Source organism: Astyanax mexicanus, chromosome 4, assembly GCF_023375975.1.
Source record: "Astyanax mexicanus isolate ESR-SI-001 chromosome 4, AstMex3_surface, whole genome shotgun sequence".
NCBI lineage: Eukaryota > Metazoa > Chordata > Actinopteri > Characiformes > Acestrorhamphidae > Astyanax > Astyanax mexicanus.
The window spans coordinates 12,541,850-12,567,986 of NC_064411.1; the positions used below are offsets into that span (position 1 = coordinate 12,541,850).

Genomic DNA, 26,137 nt, shown 5'->3' on the forward strand with positions numbered 1-26,137 from the left:
TTATCTAACAAAAAAAAGGAAATAAAAATACATAAATCTTCCCTCCCTCCCTAACTAACAAAACACAGGAGAAAAGAACCCCCCTCCCAAAGAAACAGGCCTTATCCCCTACTGTGCTACCTTGGCTTTTAGTATTATTTGAAGTGTATTTACAGAAGTACTATAACAAAGTTAAATAACATGTTTTAGTTATCTAAACAGCTCGGTTTTTACTCACAACAGCACAAACAATAAGAATAGTAAGACAGGTGGTTTGGTCTGGGCGGCGTGGTGGTTGAATGGGTCGGGTGTCGCGCTGCACTCCACATCGGCCAGCGCTTTATTGTGACGCAGGACCAGGATCAATTAATCAGCTCCTCCCTCTCACAGGTAACCTGCAGGACTGATAGAAAGAGTGAAGGAGAGCGCAAGAGTGAGGTAGCTTGGAAAAGGGAAGGCAACAAAGAAAAATATAAACATCTCCCTCCGTAACATTAACCAACACAAAAACATAAAATAAATTTCCTGAACAGAGGAAAATTAACAGTAATCTTCAACTTTGGGGAATCCAACCAACACTTCCTCAGCGGAATCACACAGCCTATACTACAAACCAATACTATCTACCTGGTCATTATTAAATAATAAAGCCATCAAATAGCACAATAATTCAGAAAACAAAAATGGAATATCAGAAACAGGTGGATTTATGGATTTATCATTAGAAATGAAATAAAAATATTTCCATTGGTTAGTGCTACGTTTGTGCTGGTTTGTGCAGCAAAAATTAGTGTTTGTGCTGTTATTGTTATTGAGTTATTAGGAGAAAAATATTGAATAGCTGTAAAGCTGGCCCCTCATATAATCAGTAATGGAATAAAAATATTTCAATTGATTAGTGCAATGTTTGTGCTGGTTTGTGCAGCAAAAAATTGAATTTGTGCTGTTATAGTTATTGAGATATTAAACTTTATTTTTACTGTTATCATTATTGAGAAATTAAACTATTTAATGTATTACCTTTTATGTAACATAGCCCATCATCTAAGGCCAGATTTCATCAAAGTGGTGTTGTTTTTCTAGTGATGTGTTTGTGCTATTAGAATAAATGTTTGTGCAATTTTAGTTATTGAGTTATTAGGTAAAAAATATGTAATGGGTGGCATTACCCAGTCCCCCAATAAAGCCAAAACCACATCAAAGTTCTTATTTTTGGTTAATGTTCACATTATTCTTTCCAGAATTTGCTTTATTAAGGCAGTAGTTAATTTATGTAAAATATTTCTAATATATATGTCTAATATAATTATATATAATATTTATATATAATAAAGCACAGAGAAATATCTTTAGGTGACATGACTGGTTTACCATGGTAAAAATTGCTCCTGCACATATGAAAGCATATATTTAACAGACTGCACTGTTAATGCCGTTTAACTGGGCTGAGTTCCTTTTTACGAGCACTAACAACACTGATGAATGAGGGGGGCTGGGTGATGTTGTCTGTAAATAAATATTGTTTTCCCTGTAGCAGAATAACCAAAATACCTGAAACATTTATTTTTACAGCACTGCTGAACGAGACCACTTTGGTGTGGTTTGGGCTTTATTGGGAGGCTGGGTAATGCCACCCATTAAATATTTTTTTATCTAATAACTCAATAACAAAAACAGCACAAACACTAATTTTTGCTGCACAAACCAGCACAAACGTATCACTAACCAATGAGACCACTTTGGTGCAATTTACATAACAGGTAAGAAAATTAAATGTTTAATATTTCAATAATGATAAAAGCACAAACGTTATTTTTTGCTGCACAAACCAGCACAAACGTAGCACTAACCAACAAAATATTTTTATTTCATTTCTAATGATATGAGGGGCCAGCTTCATTAAGCACTGTGTGTAAATGGGAAATCTCTTAGCGCCAATCATGGAGCCAGTTCAGGGAGAAATCCCCACCTCTCAGGAGAAACAGCCAATCAGCTAGTGGAGAAGCCCCAACCCCCTCTCTGTGGAGGATTTTTTTTAAATTTAGCAGCGGGGTGCAGTGAGCGGATTTTAAAACGTCTGCATATACGGCGATTTTTCTAACTGAAAGGTAACAGAGCTAACCATGTAAACTGTGATGAGATTGTTTCTGATAGCTGGTTAAAATTGTGTGTTTTTCACCAGATCCAGTTGATCAGCTAATAAACAATCATTTCTTGAGTTTACCTGTTAAAATCCCTTAGCCCCTTAGATTTGCTGATAGAATATATCTGGTCCTTTAGTAAAAGCTTATGATACTAACAAACTAGGAGGGTTTTATATTAACTTATTAACTTCTGTCAAAAATCAGGTTACATTCTTTTACGTAAAAGACTGCCATCATAAGAAGTACTTTTAGTCACAAAAAAAAATAATAAAATAAAATAATAATAATAATAATAATAATCACATCTGTTATATTATTTTAAACATTAGGTGATAACTCAAATGTTTTTTTTCATATATGTATATAATTCAGAAATTGCATGCATGTTTTTTTTTTCAGCAACAGTAAATGTAATGCGGAGTAACATGTTTAGGTTGTAAAATGATATTTACTTGGATGTAACAAATAATAAACAGGAGTACAGAACCAGATGGTTCATTTCTGATTAAAAGTAATTCCACAAATGTTGTTCTCTTAGGGTGGGCTATTGTTGTCACTTTAGGGTGGGCTATTATTCATATTAACAGATGTGTGTCCCCCAATATGAAACCCGCTCCTACGCCCCTGTCCTTAGTGTATATTTAAAGATAATAATATAAAACGAACCATATTAGAACATTCTCCTGGCTGGAGTGTAGGTAGGATAACTGAATAGCCTAAATCACTGTATTGGTGTGAAGTTAAGATAAAAGAGGTTATATAGTTTGTTTTTAAATTATTTTTATCATTTGTTTAATTGAAATATACTTTTATGTAATCCTTAAATAAATAATGACAGTGAGCTCAGGCTGTGTAATGCAGTCATGGAAAACACAATCATCATGAAAAACTCATGAAAACGTTATAAAATGAGGGTCAGAGCATGCGCAGTGCGGGGAGGAGCACTTTTGGACGGGTAGCAGAACTCGGCAGAACACCGGTCTGAAAACTGGGGGGTTTTACAGCTGTGTGGGAGAAACTTCAGACAGAGTATTAAAACATTCCATTCAGCCCTGTGATATGATTGGCTGACAGTAGCCAAAAACGAACAATAGCTCCGCCCACCCAGCGCCTATTCGCTGTGAGAGTTAGGAGGCGGACCTTAGAGAGAGACAGGTGAGACTCAGGTGAAGGACAGAGTGAAAGTAAGTCGGGACTCCGCCATTAGAAGAGGACAGAAATCCGGATTCACTCGGTATGTTCAGAACTGAAGAGAATGTAGAACAGAACCGTGTAGCTTAAGCCAGGCGGACACTGTGCGATTTTAGCCCGATTTTAAGCCCGATCTGGTCGGATGCGACTGAATTTCATGATCGGGCTGAATTTTAGCTTGATCGTGCGTCGTTTGTCGTGCAGTGTGAGAGGGGAAGCGATGTCCAATTAATTGCCCATACAAGCTGCGAATGGGCAGTCGGACGCGACCAGGGATTTCTGACATGCCAGAAATTTTGGTCGCTTGTCTCACAGTGTGAGCTGTTTTGCGGGCCGATTTCTTAACGTCACGACTTGTTTTCCCAAAAATATGCACAGTAACTATAAATTATTATTAGTCATATTTATTTCTGTCAGTTATAAGGATTTATATTTATGTTTGGTACACAGACTTATAGCTTAATATAGCAGACACAGGCATTCTGCTGTTTAAAAATTTCAACAGATGCTTATTCTCAGTCAATAGCTGGAGTTTTTGAAAAGAAAAATTAAAAGAGAACATAACTTCGACAAACATAAACTTATTTTATTTCACTTTGCTATTATATCTGAAAAATAAAGCACATTGTCAGCGTCTGGTGCAGCCCGTCAATTATATAAAACTTAAAACATGCATAGAAATATAAAGCTATATTTTATAATTCGTTTCTTTTCGCCAGTGCAAATTTATTACAATTATAAATATATTAATTTATTAATTAAAATCTCGTCCAGTGCTCCAGAATATTAGCCACGCAAAGCCAGCTTAGCGCAGCGCGTGGCATTGCGCGCGGCATTGCGCGCAGAATAACCTCTGTCTTCTAAAATAAACGTTTTAATAAATAAGGTCGGAGAAGTGTAAAATTAATGCTATTAAACTTACTAACGCTAATAAATTTACTGATAATTAATAAAGATAAATCGGACAAAATGCGCTGCGCCTTTCTCTCGCTCTCTTTTGCAGCGCGGAGCTGAATTCAGTGCGAGGCTACAGATAATATAAAACTCAGTTCAGTTGAATAAAAATAAGTAAGGGCCTGTAAGTACAAGCAAAGGACCTGTAAGTAAATATTGTCAAATATAAAGAATAGTTTGAGGTTTTGGTGAGCTGTTTTCATGATTTGAAACTGAAACTAACTGAAACTTTGAATATTCTGCAGAAAGCCTGAGTTTATATTTTATATTTATTCATTTTAATTTTTTTTCTTCTTTTATTAATCATTAAATATATATCTTCATAAGATATAATTTTTTTACCTTTTATGTCAATTTTTATGATCTTTTTAAAAGGTCCTATTTTTCCTTTTTTACGTATATATTTTATTCGTCTATAATAAATGTCAGTTTTTAATTTCTATTTTTTATATATATTTTTAATCCCTTTTAAACTGTTAATGCTCAGCGGCACTGTAAATGAGGGTCCCTATCCAGTGTGAATAATCGATTGCTTGTTTAATATTCAGTGTTGCAAAACATAAACATAAACAATACATTGTTTTTACATAAACAATAAACAGAATAAAAAATAAAATCATTTTATTTTATTTAAGCTGCTGGTGTTTCTTTCGCAGCCTGACGCGCAGTCATTTTTCTATGCGCTCTCCTTCTGTAAAACGGACCACGTAGAGTCCACGTCGCCTCAGCCACCTGCGAGTCCATGTACGTCTCTTCCGTGGACTTTCAGCGCACAACAGGGCACAAATAAGCAAAGAAGCGCTTTCTTTTGCAAGGCGACATGTGTTGAAGCGAGAGTTTGTACACAAAGAAAGCTCCGCCTACGGGCTGCGTTTAGACGTGCAGTGTAAGCTCCCCCGTCGCAGCAGGTCAGTCGGACCGTACAGTGTGGGCAGATGAATCGCAGGCGTTGTTCATACACGACAAACGATTCAAACGTGCAGTGTGAGCTCTCCAGAACGCATCCGATTAAAAAAATCGCACAGTGTCCTTCTGGCTTTAAAGCTCAGCTCAGTGTCCGATTCCACTGGAAGAACCAGGATCAGCATGGAGATCTGAACCGGGCCTGGATCAGACCTGGACCTGGTCTAGATCAGACCGGCTGGAGAACAATCAACTGTAACAGATCAATAATGCTGTAAACTGAAGAGAAATGCGCAGATATAGATTGATATTTATTGATCACAGTGTAGTTTATGCTGTTTAAAGCGCATTACTGCTTAATGTGGGCTTTGATCTGTTGGGGAGATAAAAAAACCGGAGCTGCTATAAAGGCGTGTTTACATGCAGTAGCGCTGTTCAACCAGCAGGGGGAGCAACGGAGCTCAAGATCACGTGGAGTGTTAGTGTTTTTAATCCTGCTGTTTTATATTATACTTAAATAATCTCTCTATTCTGATTCAGTAACATAATAATAATATTATTAATAATAATAGAACAGTGTGTATGTTTATAATGTTGTGTACTGCAGTAATATTACTAATAATAATTAAATTATAATCATTATAATAACAGTAAATGTTTCTGTAATCAGTAGAATAATGTGTAATGAGGGTAAATCACACTGTTATGTATCGTTCTCTGTTTGTTTAGTTTTGTTAGTTTATCAGGTTTTGTTTAATGCAGTTCTGATGATAATGTCATTATTGTAAGAATAAAGGTTTTATTGTAACGGCTGATCTGTTCTCAGGGGTCGGTGTCGGCAGTGTTCAGCTGTGTGTGAATGAAGAAGAGTAAATGATGGATCTTCAGAACTCCAGCAGTGGAGGAGGACCTCCTGTCCTAAAGTGAGTAAATTAAGTGATGGGTTTAATATGTAAAGTAGTTTTGTATTGTAATGGTTTCAGCTCTAATCCTGGAGCTGTGATCTGCATATTTTACAGTTATAAAATATTGAGAACCAGACCAGATCTCCTGGACCAGAGTCAGAACCCTGTGCTGTATTTAAACACAGAGAAACACTTAAACAAACCAGCCAGTTATTCTTATAGTAGAATGTGTTTCTAATCTGTATTTAAACACAGAAACGATAAACAAACCACAGAAACAGTATTAGGTGGTTGCTGTAGTGATATTATGCTGTTGCTAGGTGGTTGCTATGGTATGGGGTGGTTGCATATTTGTGTAAAAAAATATGGTCCATATATTTTAACATAAATGTGACGATTTGCTCAAAATCTGGATCGGATTAGTCTGTAGTTAAAGTGAACTCTGAACCAGATCCATTGTGAGGATCCGTCTCGGATTTTACCACACGCTGTCTGGGTTTACATTAACATTAGAAATGAGGAAATCCTGATGTGCTGCATTTATATAGATCAGATGGAAGTGATTGGGTTTGTTATTAAAGCTGTGGAATGAAGCTTCTCACAGAAAGACTTGTTCTATTCTGTTCTGGGGTGCGTTTCCGGTACAACGACGGAGCCTAGCATTGAACTAACGTGGTACGATGCATCGTTAAACTAACTAACATCTGAAGTACGACCGTTTCCCGAAACCATCGTACTTTGTTGGAACCACAGAAGTCTAAACTATGTTGGTTTGAACCACCGTGGTCTTAACTAAGGTGTTTTCAGATGTGTTCGGCCAGACTTTCCCAGCAGGAATCATGCAAAACTCACAATCTTTAAAATATTATGCCAAAAAATTGTTACAGATTTATTATTTAGGCTATTTATATTGTAATTATCACCAGAACATATCGGACAACAATACTATTAATAAAATAACAATGAACTGCAAGTAAAATCCACACAATAATTGCTATACATAAATGATTCATTTTAACAGACAGTGTTCCTTTAAAAAATGCACATATTTGCTATTGCAATATTTTAAAAACAAAATAATAATACATCACCATTTTGAATGAGTCTTATTAATATAAAACCTGCGATATTTGTGTTACTATGCATACAACGGTGCAGCGGGCAGTGTGCTTCCCATCGAGATGTGCTTCTTAACACCAGTGCCAATGCATTGGTGCAATGCAGTGAAACATTTTTTATTTATTTATTATTTTTTATGGTAATTCTGTTCTTCTTGGGTGCATTGAACAACCAGAAACCCCTTGCCATTATTTCTGAGTATTACAAATGCGTAAATGACAGCTGATAATAATGAAAGTAATAATAAATGAGCAATGAAAAAAATAAGGTTTATAATCACCCCTAATAACTCTAAACTGACTCCTGATATTTTGATTCAGGCTTTCCGAATATCCTACCGAAAGCATGTTTAAATATGGGGCTTTCTTTATTTACACTCTGTCTGTCCCTGTTACCTCCAGAGGATTAATTAGGTGATTCAAAACATCTGCTCATTACATGTCTCTATAATTTTAATTTTTATTTTAAGACATTTTTACTTTTTTTTTTTTGTTATGAATATATTATTAAAACACCTTCTTGCCTACTGTATGGATACATTCACTGGGTACAAACAATGCAAATATACCCTCAAAGGTTCTTTTGGGTACAGGTGTTTACGTTAAAGCCATTTTAGAGTTTCACCCCAGTGACAGTTTGGTACCCTTATTCAGAGAGTGCATATAGCACAGTGGGTTTAAAAAAATAATTATTAACTAATTCATAAATGTTCACAGCACAAGTTAGCTTTACTCAAGAGATGCCTGCTTGAATAATTGACATACATCTTTCCAAGACTGTAAAATACATTTGAGCTAAAGAGCACTTAATTCATGTTGGCCAAATAAAGCTAAATGTTAAAGACATACATTAAAAATGGGCAGTTAACTTACATTTTCAAAATACATTTGAGTACTCAATTTAATTATTTTCGATTGGCGCACATGGGTAAAAGTGAAATGGCTCAATAAATGTAATAAAGACAAACATTAAAAAATAATTAGGTACACTTGACATCTTAAATCCTCGTGCAGCAATATTAATGTGATTTATTAGCTTTCTGAATCCTACCGTCCATCGTCTGCACTAATCTCCAGGAACTCCTAACGGCAGGTCTAGAGCTGTAGTTGGATAGACGCAGCTGAACCACGGTAGTTGCGAACATTCGCTGGAAACAACTGAGTAGCTTAACTAAGTGCTGCACTATGTAAGTTACTAACGTGGTTACCTCCATAGTTCCAACTACGCTTTTGGGAAACGTACCCCTGATCTGTATCTCTGTTAGAGTTCAGTATAAAATATACCTTTTAATTTATTATACAGTATAATTGTGTAATTGTGTAGCTCTTACCAATACATGTTAATAACTAGACACAGATCTATAAAATACATATAGTAAATATGATGTAATCAGGTGATGACATTGTGACATCATAACAAACACAAATATATTCAACAGTATTGTTAAAGAAATTAAAATATGTATATTTATTAGACGAGCGTTTTTCAGTTTGGGGCAGCTGACAGAAAGCTTGGGGACGCTTCTGGGACGGTTATGAAGAAGTTAGTCTGGAACCTGTGAATAAGTTTTAGTAAAGGAACACATTACTCCACACTTTACTCTCATCATGGATCATCATGAAGATCTGTTTACAGGGAGAAGAGAGCAGCATCTCCAGCCCCCAGTGGAGTGTCTATGAAGAGTGACGGGTCCATGGGTCATCCTCTAAACTTCAGCAGTGGAGGAGGAAGCTCTGGGTCTCGGTACATCACTGCACTAAACTACTGTTCTGTTCTGAGAGTGAAGCTCTTCAGTTCCTGATCTTTATTAAAGATGTGCTGTGTGTTGGAGTTTCACTGTGTAAATGCTGGAGTTTCACTGTGTTTAATGTTAACAGAACTGAAACCCAGAGAGGAGCTTCTCCAGAACCCAGCTGTGTTTTTATGAAGAGTGACGCATCCATCGGGAAACGTCCTGATTTCAGCAGTGAAGATATGACCTCTGACCCACAGTGAGTGAAACATCACTTACATCATTTACTGATTTTTACTATAATTTACCTTTTTAAACCATAACACACACACACACAGGAGGTCAGTTTAGATTAGACTGACTGACGTCAACAATGAGAGTAAATTACAATATCAGCTACAGGTTGGAGAATTACACATATCTATATAAGGGGTGTGTGATACTGATAAAAACTATCAAAATATTTTTTTATTTTGTCATATAAAAAACATAATAAAATATTGAACAGTGCACCATGTGACCTACCAGATATCCTTGAATAAATGCATCAGTGTTAGATTGGCAAAACTAAATTATATTTATACAAGATATATATCAATCAAATTAAAACATTATTTGTATTAATCACAACAATATTCTGTGAAGGGACAACAATCATTGTGCAGTGTGTTGTGTTTGGCAGACTAGATTATTTTTTGTTTTATTGCTAATGTCAGTATAAATGAGAATATTTTAATGTGAGTAACTGATTTTAACTGAGAGCTTTAATGGAGGAAATAAACTCTAGAGTAGCTCCATATTCCACCTTTAACAGAATAGAAAGAGAAAACATGCCTTCAGCTGTGTGTGTGTGTGTGTGTGTGTGTGTGTGAGAGAGAGAGCATGGGGGAAAGAGAGAGAGAGAGATTTGGAGGAAAATGAAGCGTGAATGAAAACCCCACAATGGTCACAGAAATAACTTGAATGTGACAAAAGTAATACTAAATAAATATAACATTCAGATGATTATATTTATCCATATAAAAACACTTAAATAAATAATTGCTCGACTACGCCACCTGGGGAATTTCACCTCAGGAAATATGGTTCAAATACACCTTTGAAAACACCTTTATAGCACACAGGTTCATTTGAGAGGAAATAAAATTTACTGGCTGGCAAATTCTTTTTAAATGTTACCATCAGATGTCAATTTAAATTATGCACACTTGGGCTATTTAGGCTAGGTTCACAGTTGAGAATACACAAATCACACACACACTACAAAACCTCAAATAAAGGTGACTCCATCACAGCAACCCCAGAGTAAGAGAAGTGAAGAGGAAAAAGGAAACTCCCAAGAGGATAACCAGTCAGCCCAAAGGAGAACTTGTGCTAGTTCTATGAACAGAGTAAAAATAGACAGATGGTTAATAATTTATATCACAGGTTATACCAGTTGACCCAAGCCACTATCAATAATGAAACACATAATTCAACACCAAAACCCAGGGTACAAACAGGGTTGACCCAATAACACAATATTAAACAAAATAATAACCAAAAAAATATTAGGATCAAAAATAAATAAAATCCAAGAGAAACAAAATTAATAATTCAACCTCATGGACTAGATGCCGAATTAGAGCAGTCAATTATAAAATATCAAATCGGATTAAATACAATATAGGCAAAACAGCCCAGGCCAAACACCAGCCTAGGCAAAACAGCAGCAGACACTAGGGAAGAGAGTGTGCTTAATGCCACCTCGACACGGTCAATGGGGCACTTCAATGGGACACCTAAAACAAAACAATTTATACAAATAAGAAAAATTATTTTAAATAAAGGAGCCCTTAACCCCACAACTAAGCAAACCCACCTTTAAGCTGGAATCAATATAAATACTTGCTTTAGGTCACCCTGCTTTCAGTATCTGAAGTAATAGGCTCGTTTCATGCACAAATCTACAAAAAGATTAACAATCCCCATTAAAACAAAAGAGCCCAGAAAAACGTCTAAAGAGATTAAAGGTGAACTTTAAGCTCGAGGAGCATCAGTGTCAGATCACACCATCACTGTTTGGGCCAAAGTGAACTTAATGGGAGACGACCAAGGAGGACACCATTGTTAAAAACAAAACATTAAAAAGCCAGACTGGAAATTGCTAAACTACATGTTGAGAAACCACAAAGCTTCTGGAACTTTTTGTCAAGACACATCAGCTCTATGTTTACAGACAGAAAAATGAAGCATATGAAGAAAAGAACACTTTCCCTACTATGAAACATGGTGGAGGCTGCTCTGTTATGTTCTGGAGCTGCTTTGCTGCATCTGGTACAGGGGTTCTTGAATCTGTTCAGGGTACAATAAAATATCAAGACTATCAAGAGATTCTAGAGAGAAACGTGCTGCTCAGTGTCAGAAAGCTTGGTCTCAGTCGCAGGTCATGGGTCTTGCAACAGGATAATGACCCAAAACACACAGCTAAAAACACCCAAGAATAGCTAAGATCAAAACATTAGACTATTCTGAAGTGCTTCTATGAGTCCTGACCTAAATCCTATTGAGCATCTTTGGAAGGAGCTGAAACATGGAGCCGTCTGGAAAAGCTCTTTCAAACCTGAGACAGCAGGAGCAGTTAACTCATGAGGAGTGGACCAAAATACCTGCTGAGAGCTGCAGGAATCGTTTAATTGCAGTGATTACCTTAAAAGGTTGTGCAACTAAATATTAAGTTAAGGGTACCATCATTTCTGCCCAGGCCTGTTTCCTGAGATTGTAATATATATATTAAATACTTTTGTTGAAGCATGGCTTAAAAGCAATATCTGACTTTCATATGTTCATTTTCATAGCATTTTTATTTATTATTAGTTTTGTCAGATTCAAGTTATTTCTGTGATCATTGTGGGTTTTTCTTTCATTAACTGCAGGGTACCAACTATTTTGTCCATGTGTACGTGTGCTCTGTTCTGTCCTTTTTTATGCTAAATTAAACCCAATAAATGCTACTTCAGCTGAAGTTGCTCTGTTAACATATCTAAAATATTATTGATGTTAAACTAAAGCTCATATAAGCACTGAATCGTTTCTCCTAACTGTACAAAAATATTCTCCACTCAAAGCTTTATGACGCAGAGCACATTAGCGCCATCTGGTGGCCAAAACCACAAAGTGCTTTATGTGTCTGGTGGAAATTTTTTTTTTGCTAGGATTATTGCTTCTAAAACTATTTTTCCAGTGTATTGAAAACAGGACATTTATTTTTTCTTTAATAGCATTGAATAAAACTTCATAGTCTGTCGTGCATGTATTTATCATCTCAGTTGCTGGGGTGAGTACATCCAGTAATGGGAGAATGTGTTTTAGTACAATACATAGACCAGTAATGTATTCAGAATTAATTATAATACACTTTAAAACATACTATGTTAATTGAAATTCTGGAAAACCTTTTAGCTGTTTTCTTTCTAATTACATTTACATTGCTGCTGAGCTACTGAGCTACAGCTACTGATTGCTCACCTGAACGTTTGAGTATAAATACTCCTCAGTTTCAGCTATTAGATGCTGAGTATTGAATCTAGGTTCCCTAGCTCTCCTACAACACATATCTCTTTGTTATTGTGCCTTATCGTTTATTGACCCGTTTCCGTTTTACTCTTTACCCTTATTGCCTTGCTCCGTTTATTGTTTGTTGCTTTCTGTTGCTTGTTATTAGACCACCCTTCTGCTTATTCCACTTCTGTCTATTTCTCTGTGTACTGACCCTGCTTTCTCCTCTCTACTGGTATGTTGTTTGTTTATGCTGGCTTTATGTTACTGACCCTGCCTGCTTTAGACTATCCTTATCTGCTTGTCCCTTTTGTTAAAAAACTGTTTAAACTGTTTGACTCATATCAGCGTGTGTCTCTCCTGGTTCTGGTATTCCTGATACATTTATTTACATTTTATTTTAGTTACAGATTAATCTTTTCTTTGTATCTGTTATTTGCTGCCATTCTTTATTTTATTAATAATCTCACCATATTTTATTGAAACACGTTTTTTAGATCAGCTGATTTAATAATGTGGATTACAGCTTTTCTATTCATCCACAGTGAGAAGAAAAAAAACTTTTCCAGAAAAGAACTGGACCGCGTATTCAAGGTTAGTACTGAACCATATATATGATGGAAATGATTTATTTTACATATAAATTTAACTTTACTTTAAAGTTTTGATAATACCTTTTACAGATCAGAGCATCCATAACTCCTTTTGTCCTCAGATCAGTGTCATCATCTCTCTCTCTGTACTGTAACAGCTTTACTGATTCTCTGATGTTTGTTCTTAATCAGAAGCTGCAGGAGAAGTTTATCTCTCTAGTGAAGAACGAGCTAAACACGTTTAAGAAGCTCCTGAGTCCAGATTACCCAGCATGCTCTGAGGGAGAGGTGGATGATGATAAGAAGGAGGGGGTGCTGAAGGTCACACTGCACATCCTGAGGAACATGAATCAGACAAACCTCGCCAACACACTAGAGAGCAGTAAGAGTTCTGGGTCATGAGAATGGGGACCAACTAGTGCTAATTTATTTCCTCAGAGGAGTTCTGCTTTTCAAATTAGAATAATAAGCAGTAGTTAACTGGATTTTGTAATTATAAGATATTGTGTCACAGCATCAAATGTATCCTTAAACCTAACAATTATCTACTGTATCAAAGTTGTTCTACACAGGGGTCTTTCATGAAGATCACAGCTAATTACATTTTCCTTATTCTCTTCCTCTGTTATTAGAATTGGCCCCAGCATGTCAACGAAAGCTCAAATCCAAGCTGAGAGATAAATATCAGATACTTAATGAAGGAATCTCAGGCCATGTAAAGTCAGCACTTCTGAATGAGATCTACACAGAGCTCTACATCACAGAGGGAGATGGAGGAGATGTCAATCAGGAACATGAGGTGAAACAGATTGAAGCTGCATCCAGGAAAAAAACAACACAGGAAAAACCAATCAAATGCAACGACATCTTTAAACCATTACCAGAACAGAAACAACCCATCAGAACTGTACTGACTAAAGGAGTTGCTGGAATTGGAAAAACAGTCTCTGTGCAGAAGTTCATTCTGGACTGGGCTGAAGGAAAAGTAAATCAGGACATTCTCTTCATATTTCCACTTCCGTTTAGAGAGCTGAATCTGATGAAGGAGAATAAGCTCAGTCTGGTAAATCTTCTTCAGAGCTTTTTCCCAGAAACACAAGATTTAAAACCAAGACATTATAAGGGCTACAAGGTCATGTTCATTTTTGATGGTCTGGATGAGTGTCGACTGCCTCTAGATTTCCAGAACAATGAGAACTTGGTGAATATAGAAGAGCAAACCTCAGTGGATGTCCTGCTGACAAACCTCATCAAGGGGAATCTACTTCCCTCTGCTCTCCTCTGGATCACCTCTCGACCAGCAGCGGTCAGTCAGATCCCTCCGGAGTGTTTTGACCAGGTAACAGAAGTGCGGGGTTTCAGTGACCCTCAGAAACAGGAGTACTTCAGTAAGAGGATCAGAGATAAGGACCTGGCCAACAAAGTCTTCACACACATCAGGTCTTCAAGAAGCCTCTGCATCATGTGCCACATACCGGTCTTCTGCTGGATTACAGCCACTGTTCTAGAGAGAATGCTGAGTGAAGCTGAGAGTGGAGAAATTCCCAAAACCCTGACGCAGATGTTCACACACTTCCTGATCTTTCAGATCAAACACAAGGACCAGAAGTACAGTGGGAAAAGTGAAACTGATCCTCAGCAGACTAGAACAAGTATCCTGGCTCTGGGGAAACTGGCGTTCCAGCAGCTGGAGAAAGGAAACCTGATCTTCTATGAGGAAGATCTAAGAGAGAGTGGCATTGATTTTAGAGAAGTGTCTGTGTACTCAGGAGTGTGTACCCAGATCTTCAGGGAGGAACATGAGCTGCACCTGGGGAAGGTCTTTAGCTTTGTTCATCTGAGCGTTCAGGAGTTTCTTGCTGCTTTATATGCATTTCTCAACAGAAAAATTCCAAAAGAACAATCCACTGAACAACAAACCAGTAAACTCTTCAAGTTTTTCAGCAAGTCAACAATGACTGACTTCCTCAGCAGTGCCATAGACAGAGCCTTACAGAGCGAAAGTGGACACCTGGACCTGTTCCTTCGTTTCCTCCTGGGTCTCTCACTGGAGTCTAATCAGACTGTATTAGGAGTGTTGCTGACCCCAACAGAGAGTATCTCTCACAGCAATAAAACAGTCCAATACATCAAGGAGAGGATTGAGGAGAACTCATCTCCAGAGAAATCCATCAATCTGTTCCACTGTCTGAATGAACTGAATGATCATTCTCTGGTGCAGGAAGTGCAGAAATACCTGAGGAGAGGTGGTGAGCGTCGTCTTCAACAGGCCAGCCTCTCTCCTGCTCAGTGGTCAGCTCTGGCGTTTGTGTTGGTGAACTCAGAAGAAGAGCTGGAGGAGTTTAACCTCAGTAAATATGATCCATCAGAGGAGTGTCTTCTAAGGCTGCTGCCAGTAGTTAAAATATCCAGAAGAGCTGTGTGAGTATTTTTATTTAGGCCTTCACACAGTTTTTAATCAACTGCTGATGTGTAGAATCAGTTTCCATTCAATCACTGGTGGATTCACATTATTCACATTGTCACATATAAGCGTGCATTATCCTTTGTGTGTAATAATAGTTTAACCATCATTTTAATCTAAACAGTACATGAGGTTTCTGTCTTAGACTGATTAAATACAATCTTTAAAAAAAGGTTTTGGGCAAGTTTTTGTTTAAATAAATGCACACCTCTTGCAGATCCACTCTAAAGTAGCACTGGGTGATTTGACAAAAAAAATCATATCTCAATATGCTTTGGAGAAATGATGATTAGCAATACAACATAACAATTTCATATAGAACATACATTTTAAGTATCTGTATTTATTTCTAATATATATATGTGGGAGAAGGTGTAATGTTTTTCTTTCAAGTTCAACTTGGAAAATAGAATAAATTCACATACTCCAAAAAGCCTTGCTCGTTCTCTGTTTTGTTAAACATTTTCTTTGCTATTTTAACTCATTATAATCTGTCCCAGGTGAACTGTATGCCCATGCTGATCACCAGCTCTTTAGATAGACAATACATTTCACAGTTTAATTCTGTTTTCTATTCTTTGTCAATCCATTCAAATATTCTTCTTTGGGCTTATTGTAAACTCAGTTGTTTATTCTTGTTTTTTAGACTAGCTTCATGTGATCTTGGAGTAAAGACATGTGAAAATCTGGAATCAGTTTTAAACCTGGAAAACTCCTCCCTGAAAGAGCTGGACCTCAGTAACAACAACCTGCAGGATTCAGGAGTGGAGCTGCTCTCTGCTGGACTGAAGAGTTCACACTGTAAATTACAGATTCTCAGGTCAGTGTTTCAGGTTATCACAGACCAAAATAACAAACAAGACAACAAATAAAACCACAATTAATTAAATAAACTAAATTACACAGAAGGATGTGCAAGGTTAGTCTGAACAGAATGTTCTTTCCAGTTTGGCAAAGGGGAGGAGCCCTAAACATCTCTCCCTGCTCAGACTTTTCCATGCCCTTTAATTTGTCATAATACTGCATCTACAGACTAAATACAAAAAGAGTAATTGTACTCTTTTATGCTCATTTCCTTTTTTTCTTTTAACTTTTATGTATGTGTGTATGTATGTATATATGTTTGAACGTATGTATGCATGTATGAAAGGAACTGTAAAATGTCCGCATCAAAAAAGACATACAACATAGTTCATACATGAGCTAAAAGCACCACATATATGTTGCTACTTGCAGAAAAAAATGAATAAAAGAAAGAAGCTAGGTCCAGCATTCTCTGTGGTAAAGCACAGCACACACTCAGGTTTACTACACTCTCAACATAGCTATACACGTAAAAGGGCAGTGCTCTTAAAGGGACAGTGTACATATTACTGAATACTGGCGGTTACATATTTCCACCAGGCCATTTAAATCGTAATAAGGTCTTTTCCCCATTGTATGTGTGCAATAACAAACAGTCCAATCCTATTCACCATGCATTCTTTATTCCAGCGCCCCACGTTAGCCTTATCTCCCCTTTAAAAATACAAGTATATAATAGTATTTTAAATGACACCATTAATAATTGCATTTTACATTTCTTACATTCATTCTTTTATTTACATTTAAATATCCACTATAAAAACTTGTCTTAAGAAGAACAAATGTAATTGCAGTTAATCACAAATTTTGTCATGATTAATCTGATAATATTTCTTAAACAATTGACACCACTAGAAAAAAAATATTAAATGTGGCAAAATGTGTACAAAAGTAACAGCATAATACATGTTACATTTAGGAAATCACTAAAATGTGTTATTTAAACATTGAAGACATTGTAAAATCATTTGTGCTTGCGTTTATTCCCACAATTTCAGATTAGCTTTGTGTAATATAGGAAGAAAGACGTGTGAAAATCTGGAATCAGTTTTAAACCTGGAAAACTCCTCCCTGAAAGAGCTGGACCTCAGTAAAAACGACCTGCAGGATTCAGGAGTGGAGCTGCTCTCTGCTGGACTGAAGAATTCACAATGTAAACTGCAGATTCTCAGGTCAGTGTTTCTGTGATTTTTCATTTAAAATTATTTGGGCTATCAGCATTTAAACATTAACATACGGTGTTAAGTTGGAATCAGTAACTCGTTACTATTTTTTAACCCAAGTTTGTTTAACTTCTGCCGTAATCTGCCCCGCCTCCACCCAACATGCAGATTTCTTTTCTGGTTAAACGCTTTAATGCGGTGTCCAGCTGTAACAATCCGGTTTAGACTTCCAGCTCAGACCTGGATAGAGAGCTTTGATTCTCTCTCCTCCATCTCTCTGTTTGTTTTGTCTCTCTCCATTTGTTTCTCTCTTTCTCTCTCTCTCTCCGTTTGTGCCAAAAATTTTACACAAAAAATAAAATCCACAAACAAAATGTTAAGAATCAAAAGCAAAAATTGTATGTTGCAAATTCAAAAGAGAAACAATATATAGCAAATATTTTAAATATACTTAGTTACTTTATCTTAGTTTGGATTTTGCCAGTCTTTGCTTTTATTTTTGTGTTTTTGTGATTTTTTTGTGGATTTTTTTGCATTTTTCTGTTAAAGAATTTTGCTTGAGGAATCCCTCCTTTGCTTCTGCTTTAGTTTTTTTGCGGACAGCTTCCAGTGCACAGCAGCAGCAGCAGATACTTTTACAATTAAATTTCATACAAACGTTCTGTTTAATGTTATATTATGTTATATTATTCTCTGTTTCACTCCATTAAAAAGCTCATATTAGCATGCTAAATTGTCATGCACAAAGTAGGTAACTAGCTAACTCACTAGCTCAATGACTAGGTAACTCACTAGCACACTGAGTAGGTAACTCACTAGTTCACTGATTAGGTAACAATCTAATTCACTAGCTCACTGAGTAGATAAGTAGCTAACTCACTAGCTCACTGATATATGTGGGAGAAGGTGTAACGTTTTTCCAGAGTTCAACTTGGAAAATAGAATAAATTCACATATTCCAAAAAGCCTTGCTTGTTTTTCTGTTTTGTTAAACATTTTATTTTCTATTTTAACTCATTATAATCTGTCCCAGAGCTTTTGGTGAACTGTATGCCCATGCTGATCACAAATAAAGTGGAGATTTCTGCATGTTAACTATCTCAGTATAAAGAAACACCAGCTCTTAAGATAGACAATACATATCACAGTTTAATTCTGTTTTCTATTCTTTGTCAATCCATTCAAATATTCTTCTTTGGGTTATTTTGAAATCATTTGTTTATTCGTTTTTTTTAGACTAGCTTCATGTAATCTTGGAGTAAAGACATGTGAAAATCTGGAATCAGTTTTAAACCTGGAAAACTCCTCCCTGAAAGAGCTGGACCTCAGTAACAATGACCTGCAGGATTCAGGAGTGGCGCTGCTCTCTGCTGGACTGAAGAGTTCACAATGTAAACTGCAGATTCTCAGGTCAGTGTTTCTGTGATTTTTCATTTAAAATTATCAGGGCTGTCAGCATTAAATCATTAACATACGCTGTTAAGTTGGAATCAGTAACGTGTTACTATTTTTTAACCCAAGTTTTATTTCGGCACCAAGTTTGACCCAATCTGACCCGCCTCCACCCAACATGCAGATTTCTTTTCTGGTTAAACGACTGAAGCGCTTTAATGCGGTGTCCAGCTGTAACAATCCGGTTCAGACTTCCAGCTCAGACCTGGATAGAGAGCTTTGTTGCTCACTCTCCATCTCTCTGTTTGTTTTTGTCTCTCTTCATTTGTTTCTCTCTTTCTCTCTCTCTCTCCGTTTGTGCCAAAAGTTTTACACAAAAAAATAAAATCCACAATCAAAATGTTAAGAATCAAAAGCAAAAATTGTATGTTGCAAATTCAAAAGAGAAACAATATATAGCAAATATTTTAAATATACTTTGCTACTTTATTTTAGTTTGGATTTTGCCAGTTTTTGCTTTTATTTTTGTGTTCTTGTGATTTTTTTTGTGGAATTTATTTGCATTTTTCTGTTAAAGACTTTTGCTTCTGGAATCTCTCCTTTGCTTCTGCTGAGTTTTGGCACACTTTTCACAGGTGGGCGGGGCTTCGAAGAAGGCGTTCCCCTTGAATCTCCATTGGTCAGCTGGTTCTGGACTGACCACTGAGACTGACCACGCCCACCCCGCTAATTTCAAGCGTCCTTCCAAACACGGAGAGCAAAAAGCTTCTAGTGCACAGCAGCAGCAGCGGATTGTGTTTACAATTAAATTTCATACAAACGTTCTGTTTAATGTTATATTATGTTATATTATTCTCTGTTTCACTCCATTAAAAAGCTCACATTAGCGTGCTAAATTTTCATGCACAAAGTAGGTAACTAGCTAACTGACTAGCTCAATGACTAGGTAACTCACTAGCTCACTGAGTAGGTAACTCAAAAGTTCACTGTCTAGGATACTCACTAGTTCACTGATTAGGTAATTAGCTAACTCACTAGCTTACTGAGTAGGCAACTGGCTTACTCACTAGCTCACTGGCTACGTAACTCACTAGCTCACTGGCTAGGTAACTCACTAGTTCACTGATTAGGTAATTAGCTAACTCACTATCTCACTGGCTAGGTAACTCACTAGTTCACTGGATAGGTAACTATCTAATTCACTAGCTCACTGACTAGGTAACTATCATACTTTGTGCATGAATATTTAGCACATCTCGCTAATGTGAGCTTTTTAATGGAGTGAAACAGAGAATAATATAATATTGAACAGAACGTTTGTATGAAATTTAATTGTTAAAGTATCTGCTGCTGCTGTGCACTGAAAGCTGTTCGCTCTCTGGTAGGACGCTTGAAACTGGCGGGATGGGCGTAGTCAGTCTCAGACGAGGGTACCCATCAGTTCAGAACCAGCTGACCAATGAAGATTCAAGTGGAACGCCTTCTTCTTAGCCCTGCCCACCCGTGAAAAGTGTGCCAAAACTCAGAAGCAAAAAACTAAAGCAAAAGCAAAGGAGAGATTCCAGAAGCAAAAGTCTTCCAAAAATCCCCAAAAATCTACAGAAAATTCACAAAAACACAAAAATAAAAGCAAAGGCTGGCAAAATCCAAACTGAAATAATTTTCAAATAACCGTAAAGGATAATAAAGTAACCAAGTATATTTAAACATATATATTTGCTATATATTTTTTCTCTTTTGAATTTGTAACATACAATTTTTGATTTTGATTCCTAACATTTTTTTTTTGCCCGCCACCACCACCCCAACTCTTCGGAGAACCATTAAGACTTTATTCGTATTAATACAAACCTCTGATAACTGAGGTCACTGTGCAGAGGGAGGACATAACAATGTGTATATATACAAATTAAACCAAATAGAAAACAATACATAGGAGAAGAGAAGAGAGAGAGAAAAAAAACACAAAAGAAGAAGTTGTGCCCTTGAAAAAAAAGAAAAAAAAGTTATTATAATATATATAAAATAAATAAAAATTATTATAGTATGGCTTCCTATATTTTTCCATTTATCCATCCCTAACATAATAACACACAGGATAACAAAAAAAATAAAAAAGTAAATAAAAATAGCTAAATGTCTTAAATGTTGAATGTGTTATGTGACTGTGTGCATGTGTGTGTGTGTAGGAACATTCATGTAGTGTTGAGATATGGATGATGTGGTTATAGATACAGGGGTGATAGCGTTCCGGTGCCGCGCTGGAATTCCGGCGTAAAAAAAAAAAAACTCCACGCGACAATAAGTGAGCTCCGCGATACAGTTAAAAAGATCTGCATGTTACAAGATTGGGGTTCATGTCCCTTTAAGAAATGTATGGGAAGCGCACTATATTTTGTTTAGATCAGTTTGGCAGAGGCAGCGGCAGTGTGTGATTAGGAGCAAATTAGGGTTAGGTGGCTGCTGCTTCGTCTCTCTCCGCCTCGTGTTAGGCGAGTTAACATCCACGGCTCTCCCCTCTGTTCTCTGAATGCTAGCTACGTTTATGTGTGAGTGCTTAGAACTGCTAATAAATGAAAGAAGTGCTTGGGAACTCACCCTGGACTCCTGTGACTTGCTTTGAAAGAAAACCAAGTGAATTAAAAGTGGGTATCACCCTAGAGCAGTTATCTCTAGCCCAAAGAACTACAAGTTCCACTGGTTCCCGTCCACGGCCGGGAGAAACAACTGCCAGGAGAAAAAAGGTGACACGCGTGACAGTAGGTGAGTTCCGCGGTACAGTTAAAAAGCTCCGCGCGACAGTAGGTGAACTCCGCGGTACAGTTAAAAAGCTCCGCGGTACAGTTAAAAACCTTTTGGCTGTGTTACATTGATGAGTGTTTTCCAGTTTTAACAATGTCTTCCTTTTAGAAATGAATTCAGGATTAGTTAACCATGCTAGAAAGTAGCCATTCATTATTGTGGCACTGTCACTATGTTGCAAAAATATTTAATACAGTAAGGAGCCTAAGTTTATTGTTTTAAATAAATGTTCTATTTGTTTAAATTGTCCTTTCATCTTTTTATCTTATTATTGTGGCACTGTCACTAAACTGCACTTTCACAATGTGAGAGAGAATGAGTGAGAATAAGCATCAGGTGTATCTGTCTAATTCTCAAACGGCAAAACATCTGCTATGTTAATCTAGGAGTAAGTCCGTGTAGAAAGCATAAATATAAATCCTTATAAATGTCAGAAAAAATATAGCTAGTAACTAATAGTTACTGTGCTTATTTTAATATTTTATTTTATAGTTACGGCTGGTAAACAGAGGCGTCTCCGCTTTCCGACGCCGGTCAGCAGGCAGTTGGCTTTCTATTTGCGATGTCTTCAGGACTTGCAAAAATAAAAATAAATGATTTTCAGCGCATCATTCAAGCTTCCACAGCAGTAGAGTTTAGATTATCAGCCCGAGCTTGACCCGATTCCCGACCCGAACTCACACATGCGCTCCTCCACTCCGCATTACGCACTTGTCTTGCAGAGCTGTGTGTAGCTAAATAGCCAAAAAATGGAGCCTTCTGAAGTGAGGAGAAAGATTACATAAGGTGAGCTAAATTTGGTCCAATGCAAGGACAGTCAAAGGTATGGAGCTAATTCAAGTTAATTGTTGATAGAAACAACAAGTGTGTCGGCTTTGTAGAGTGTGTTAAGTGCAGAATGCTATAACCTTAAAATAAAGGCCATAAAATAAGGCTATATGCTTAAAATAAAATAAAAAATAGTTTGTTCTGAAAGTATTTTATATACTTAAACATTGTTAATTATATATCTATAAATTATAATAATTATTAAGTAATTATAAATAAATTAATTATAAATTGTTATTGTTATTTTTGTTTAATGAGTGTGCAGGGAATAGCCATTTTTTGTGTTTTTGGACAGGCTATATGCTAAATATTAAAATGTTCCTTTGTTAAGAAAGTATTTTATATTCTTAAACCATGTTAAATTAGGTTAGATTAGAGGAAGGTCATTCAGACATCATTTTTGTGGATCATTTCACATTGTTGGTATTTTCATCTTTTGGAAATCTGTTCTTAATACAGTTTATTTTTTCAATAATAGGTCTTCTTCAACATCATTCTGAACAGATTTTGCTCATTTAAACAGCCGCACCCCCCAAAAAACGCTCTACTTAATCAAAAAATGTCGTGTTGTAATTGGGTCGTCGGGTCGGGCTCAGGGCAGAACGTGCATATTAATTTCTCATGTTTACAAAAAAAAACACTGCATTTTAAAATTATCTTTATGGTGTTCCAGTTCAGTGCAGTATGTTGTGCCGCCCCCCCCCCATGGAACAGGAAAAAAGAGTTCAGGCTCAGGATTTTTTTTCACTATCACCCCTGTAGATATATATAATGGATGTGTGTAGGTTATCTGTTAAAGACTGATGGAGTCACTGATGTAGGAGGTTGTTTAATGCTGACCAGGTTTTTATGTGTTCATGAGTTCTGTTTTTGAGAGATGCAGATATTTTTTCCATTTCTATGTGTTCTGTGAGTGAGTTTTCCCATTGACTGATGGTGATTTTTTTCCCTTGATTTCCAGTTTGTGAGAATTGTTTTTTTGACGATGGTTAGCACCACCAAAAGTGCTCTGCTTTCCTCCTGGTTTAGGTTTGTGGTTCATGTGTTAAGCAGGCAGAGTGATGGAGATGGAGAGATTGGCTGTTTAAATAGTGGAGTTAGCCGAGTTATAACAAGCTGCCAGAAGTGTTTGATTGGTGGGCAGTAGAGCATGTATGTAATTGTCTGGAGTGTTTAGTGAGAAGTGTATGCAGATTTCTGAATCTACTAGTCCCATTTTTTGTCCCAACTTTTGCTTAGTGTAGTGTACCCTGTGAATTACTTTATATTGTATAAAGTGGAGGTTAGTATTGTTAGTCATGGTGAATGTGTTTTTCATAATGTTTCTCCAGAAATCAACATTGGGGGTAATTAAGATATCTTCTTCCCATTTGTTATTGGGATAGCGACTGTTTGGTCTAATTTGAATAAAAGCCTATATATTTTTGATAGAATTTTGTATGAAGAAGAGATATTAAGGAATTATGAAATTGGTGGGCCAGTAAGTTTCAGAATTTTGTGAAAACTGGTTCCTCTCAATGCTATATTTCTGGGTTAGATGTGAGAAAGTAGCTAAGATATTGTTGTGTAAAACGTGGTATAAATATGTAATACCTTTTTCTTTCCGTTTTTGTAGTTTTGTTTTTTTTTGGTGGCGGGAAGTTGGGGTTGTGCCATATGGGTGAGTAATTAGTGGGTGCACGTCTAGTGTTTGTTTTCTTGTGAATTTTCCACCAAGCTGTCAGAGTCGATGATATCATTGTTTTTTGAAACAAGGGTGGTGATTGATTGTTGTGCTAATAAATGGTAAGTCTGAGATTTGTATTTCATTAATTGATGTTTGTTCTACTTCTCTCCATATTTCATCAGTTTGATTTGGTTTTATCCATTTAATAATGTACTTTAATTGGTTTGCAGAGTGGTATTGTTTGAAATTTGGAGCTTCTAGGCCTCCCTGAGTTCTTTGTTTTTGTAATGTGGTTAATTTGATTCTGGGTGGTTTATTTTTCCAGTAGAATTTAGAGATGATTGCGTCTAAGGTTTTAAACCATGTAGGTGGAGGTTGGATGGGAATCCTTGAGAAGAGGTAGTTTAATTTAGGTAATATTGTCATTTTGATTGTGGATATTGGTAGGATAGTGGTAGGTTCATCCAGCGTTGGATATCATTGTTGATGGTTGTGAGTAGTGGTCTAAAATTAAGTGTGTGCAGCTCAGACAGCTGGGTGAAAACTTTAATGCCCAGGTATGTGATGTGTTCAGTGCACATAGGGATAGGGAGTGACTGAACTGCTGTGTCTGATAAGTTCATGTTAAATGGTAGAACGGTGGATTTAGACCAGTTAATGGAATAATCTGAGATTTTAGAGAATGTTTTAATTATTTGTGTAGTCTGAGGAATTGAGGAGAGTGGGTTTTGAAGAAATAGTAGAATATCATCTGCATAAAGGCTGATTTTGTGTTCGGTAGTGTAGGTATGGATACCTTTTGATATTTGGGCATTGTTGTATAGCTGCTGCTAATGGTTCTATGAAAATAGAGAACAGCAGAGGAGAGAGTGGGCATCCTTGCCTAGTTCCTGTGCAGTGTGAAATTCTGTTATATTAGTCCGTTAGTATTTACTGTGGCTTTGGGTGAAGTGTAGAGAGTTTCAATCCATTCTATAAATGATTCTCCAAAACCTAGTTAATGTAGTGTAGTGAAAAGGAATTTCCAATTAACCTTATCGAAAGCCTTCTCTGCATCTAAAGTGACTTGCAGTTTTTGACTTATGGACTGTTGTGTGATGTATCAGATTGAGTAGTCTGCGCATGTTGGTAACTGATTGTCTGCTTTGATGAAGCCGGTCTGATCAGGATGTATGAGGGATGGGATAACCGTTTCCAGTCTGGTAGCTAATGTCTTACTTATTAGCTTTGTGTCTGTGTTAATTAGTGACAGTGGACGGTAGCTGGATGGTAAGGTAGGATCTTTGTAGGTTTAAGATGGAGTGATATTGTAGCTGTATTCATTTCTGTTGGTAGTCTCTTATTGTGTTTAATTTCTGCTTTTACTCTACTGAACATTGGGCCAAATATTGACCAGAAGTGCTTGTAGAATTCTGCGGGAAAGCCATCTGGTCCTGGTGCTTTGTTATTAGGCATCTTACGGAGGGCTTTATGGAGTTCTTCTGATGTTATTGGCTTTTCTAATATGCTTTTTTGTTCTTCAGTTAGTTTGGGTAGGTGTATATTATTGAGGAAAGTGTGAATATCTATTGGGTCTGGATCGTGTTCTGGTGACTATAGATTTTTATAGAATTTCCCAAATACTTGATTAATTTCATTTCATGTTTGCCTGATTAGTCCGGTCTCATCTTTGATTGATGGGAATGTTGTTTTTGTTCTTTGTTATGTTTTACTTGGTTAGCCAAGAATTTACCAGATTTGTTATTGTGATTAAATTGTTTATATCTTAGTCGTTGTATTAAAACTTCCTCTTGTTTATAAGTTCATTATACTGTGATTAACATTCTTTTAACTATTTTTTTATTTTATCTGATGGGTTTTTTTATAATTTCATTTGACAATTCCCTGATGTTGTAGATTAG

The 26,137-nt window shown here is 36.6% G+C and overlaps 1 protein-coding gene across 16 annotated transcripts in view; it reads left to right on the plus strand.

Moving 5' to 3' along the window:
* LOC103040097 (NACHT, LRR and PYD domains-containing protein 12-like) overlaps nt 1-26,137 on the plus strand; it is a 128,832-nt gene that overhangs the window by 91,004 nt on the left and 11,691 nt on the right. For 6 of the 16 annotated variants that reach the window (XM_049477004.1, XM_049476997.1, XM_049477000.1 and 3 more), the window contains 9 exons: nt 5,998-6,094; nt 8,831-8,938; nt 9,073-9,186; nt 13,010-13,058; nt 13,250-13,439; nt 13,690-15,478; nt 16,168-16,341; nt 17,384-17,557; nt 18,785-18,958. In XM_049477004.1, coding sequence (XP_049332961.1) covers nt 6,045-6,094; nt 8,831-8,938; nt 9,073-9,186; nt 13,010-13,058; nt 13,250-13,439; nt 13,690-15,478; nt 16,168-16,341; nt 17,384-17,557; nt 18,785-18,958 — 2,822 coding nt within the window. In that variant the 5' untranslated portion in view covers nt 5,998-6,044. Of the gene's footprint in view, nt 1-3,173; nt 3,358-5,580; nt 5,650-5,997; nt 6,095-8,830; nt 8,939-9,072; nt 9,187-13,009; nt 13,059-13,249; nt 13,440-13,689; nt 15,479-16,167; nt 16,342-17,383; nt 17,558-18,784; nt 18,959-26,137 lie in introns of those variants that run through there. The other 10 variants (XM_049476994.1, XM_049477007.1, XM_049477001.1 and 7 more) reach the window with 9 other exon arrangements.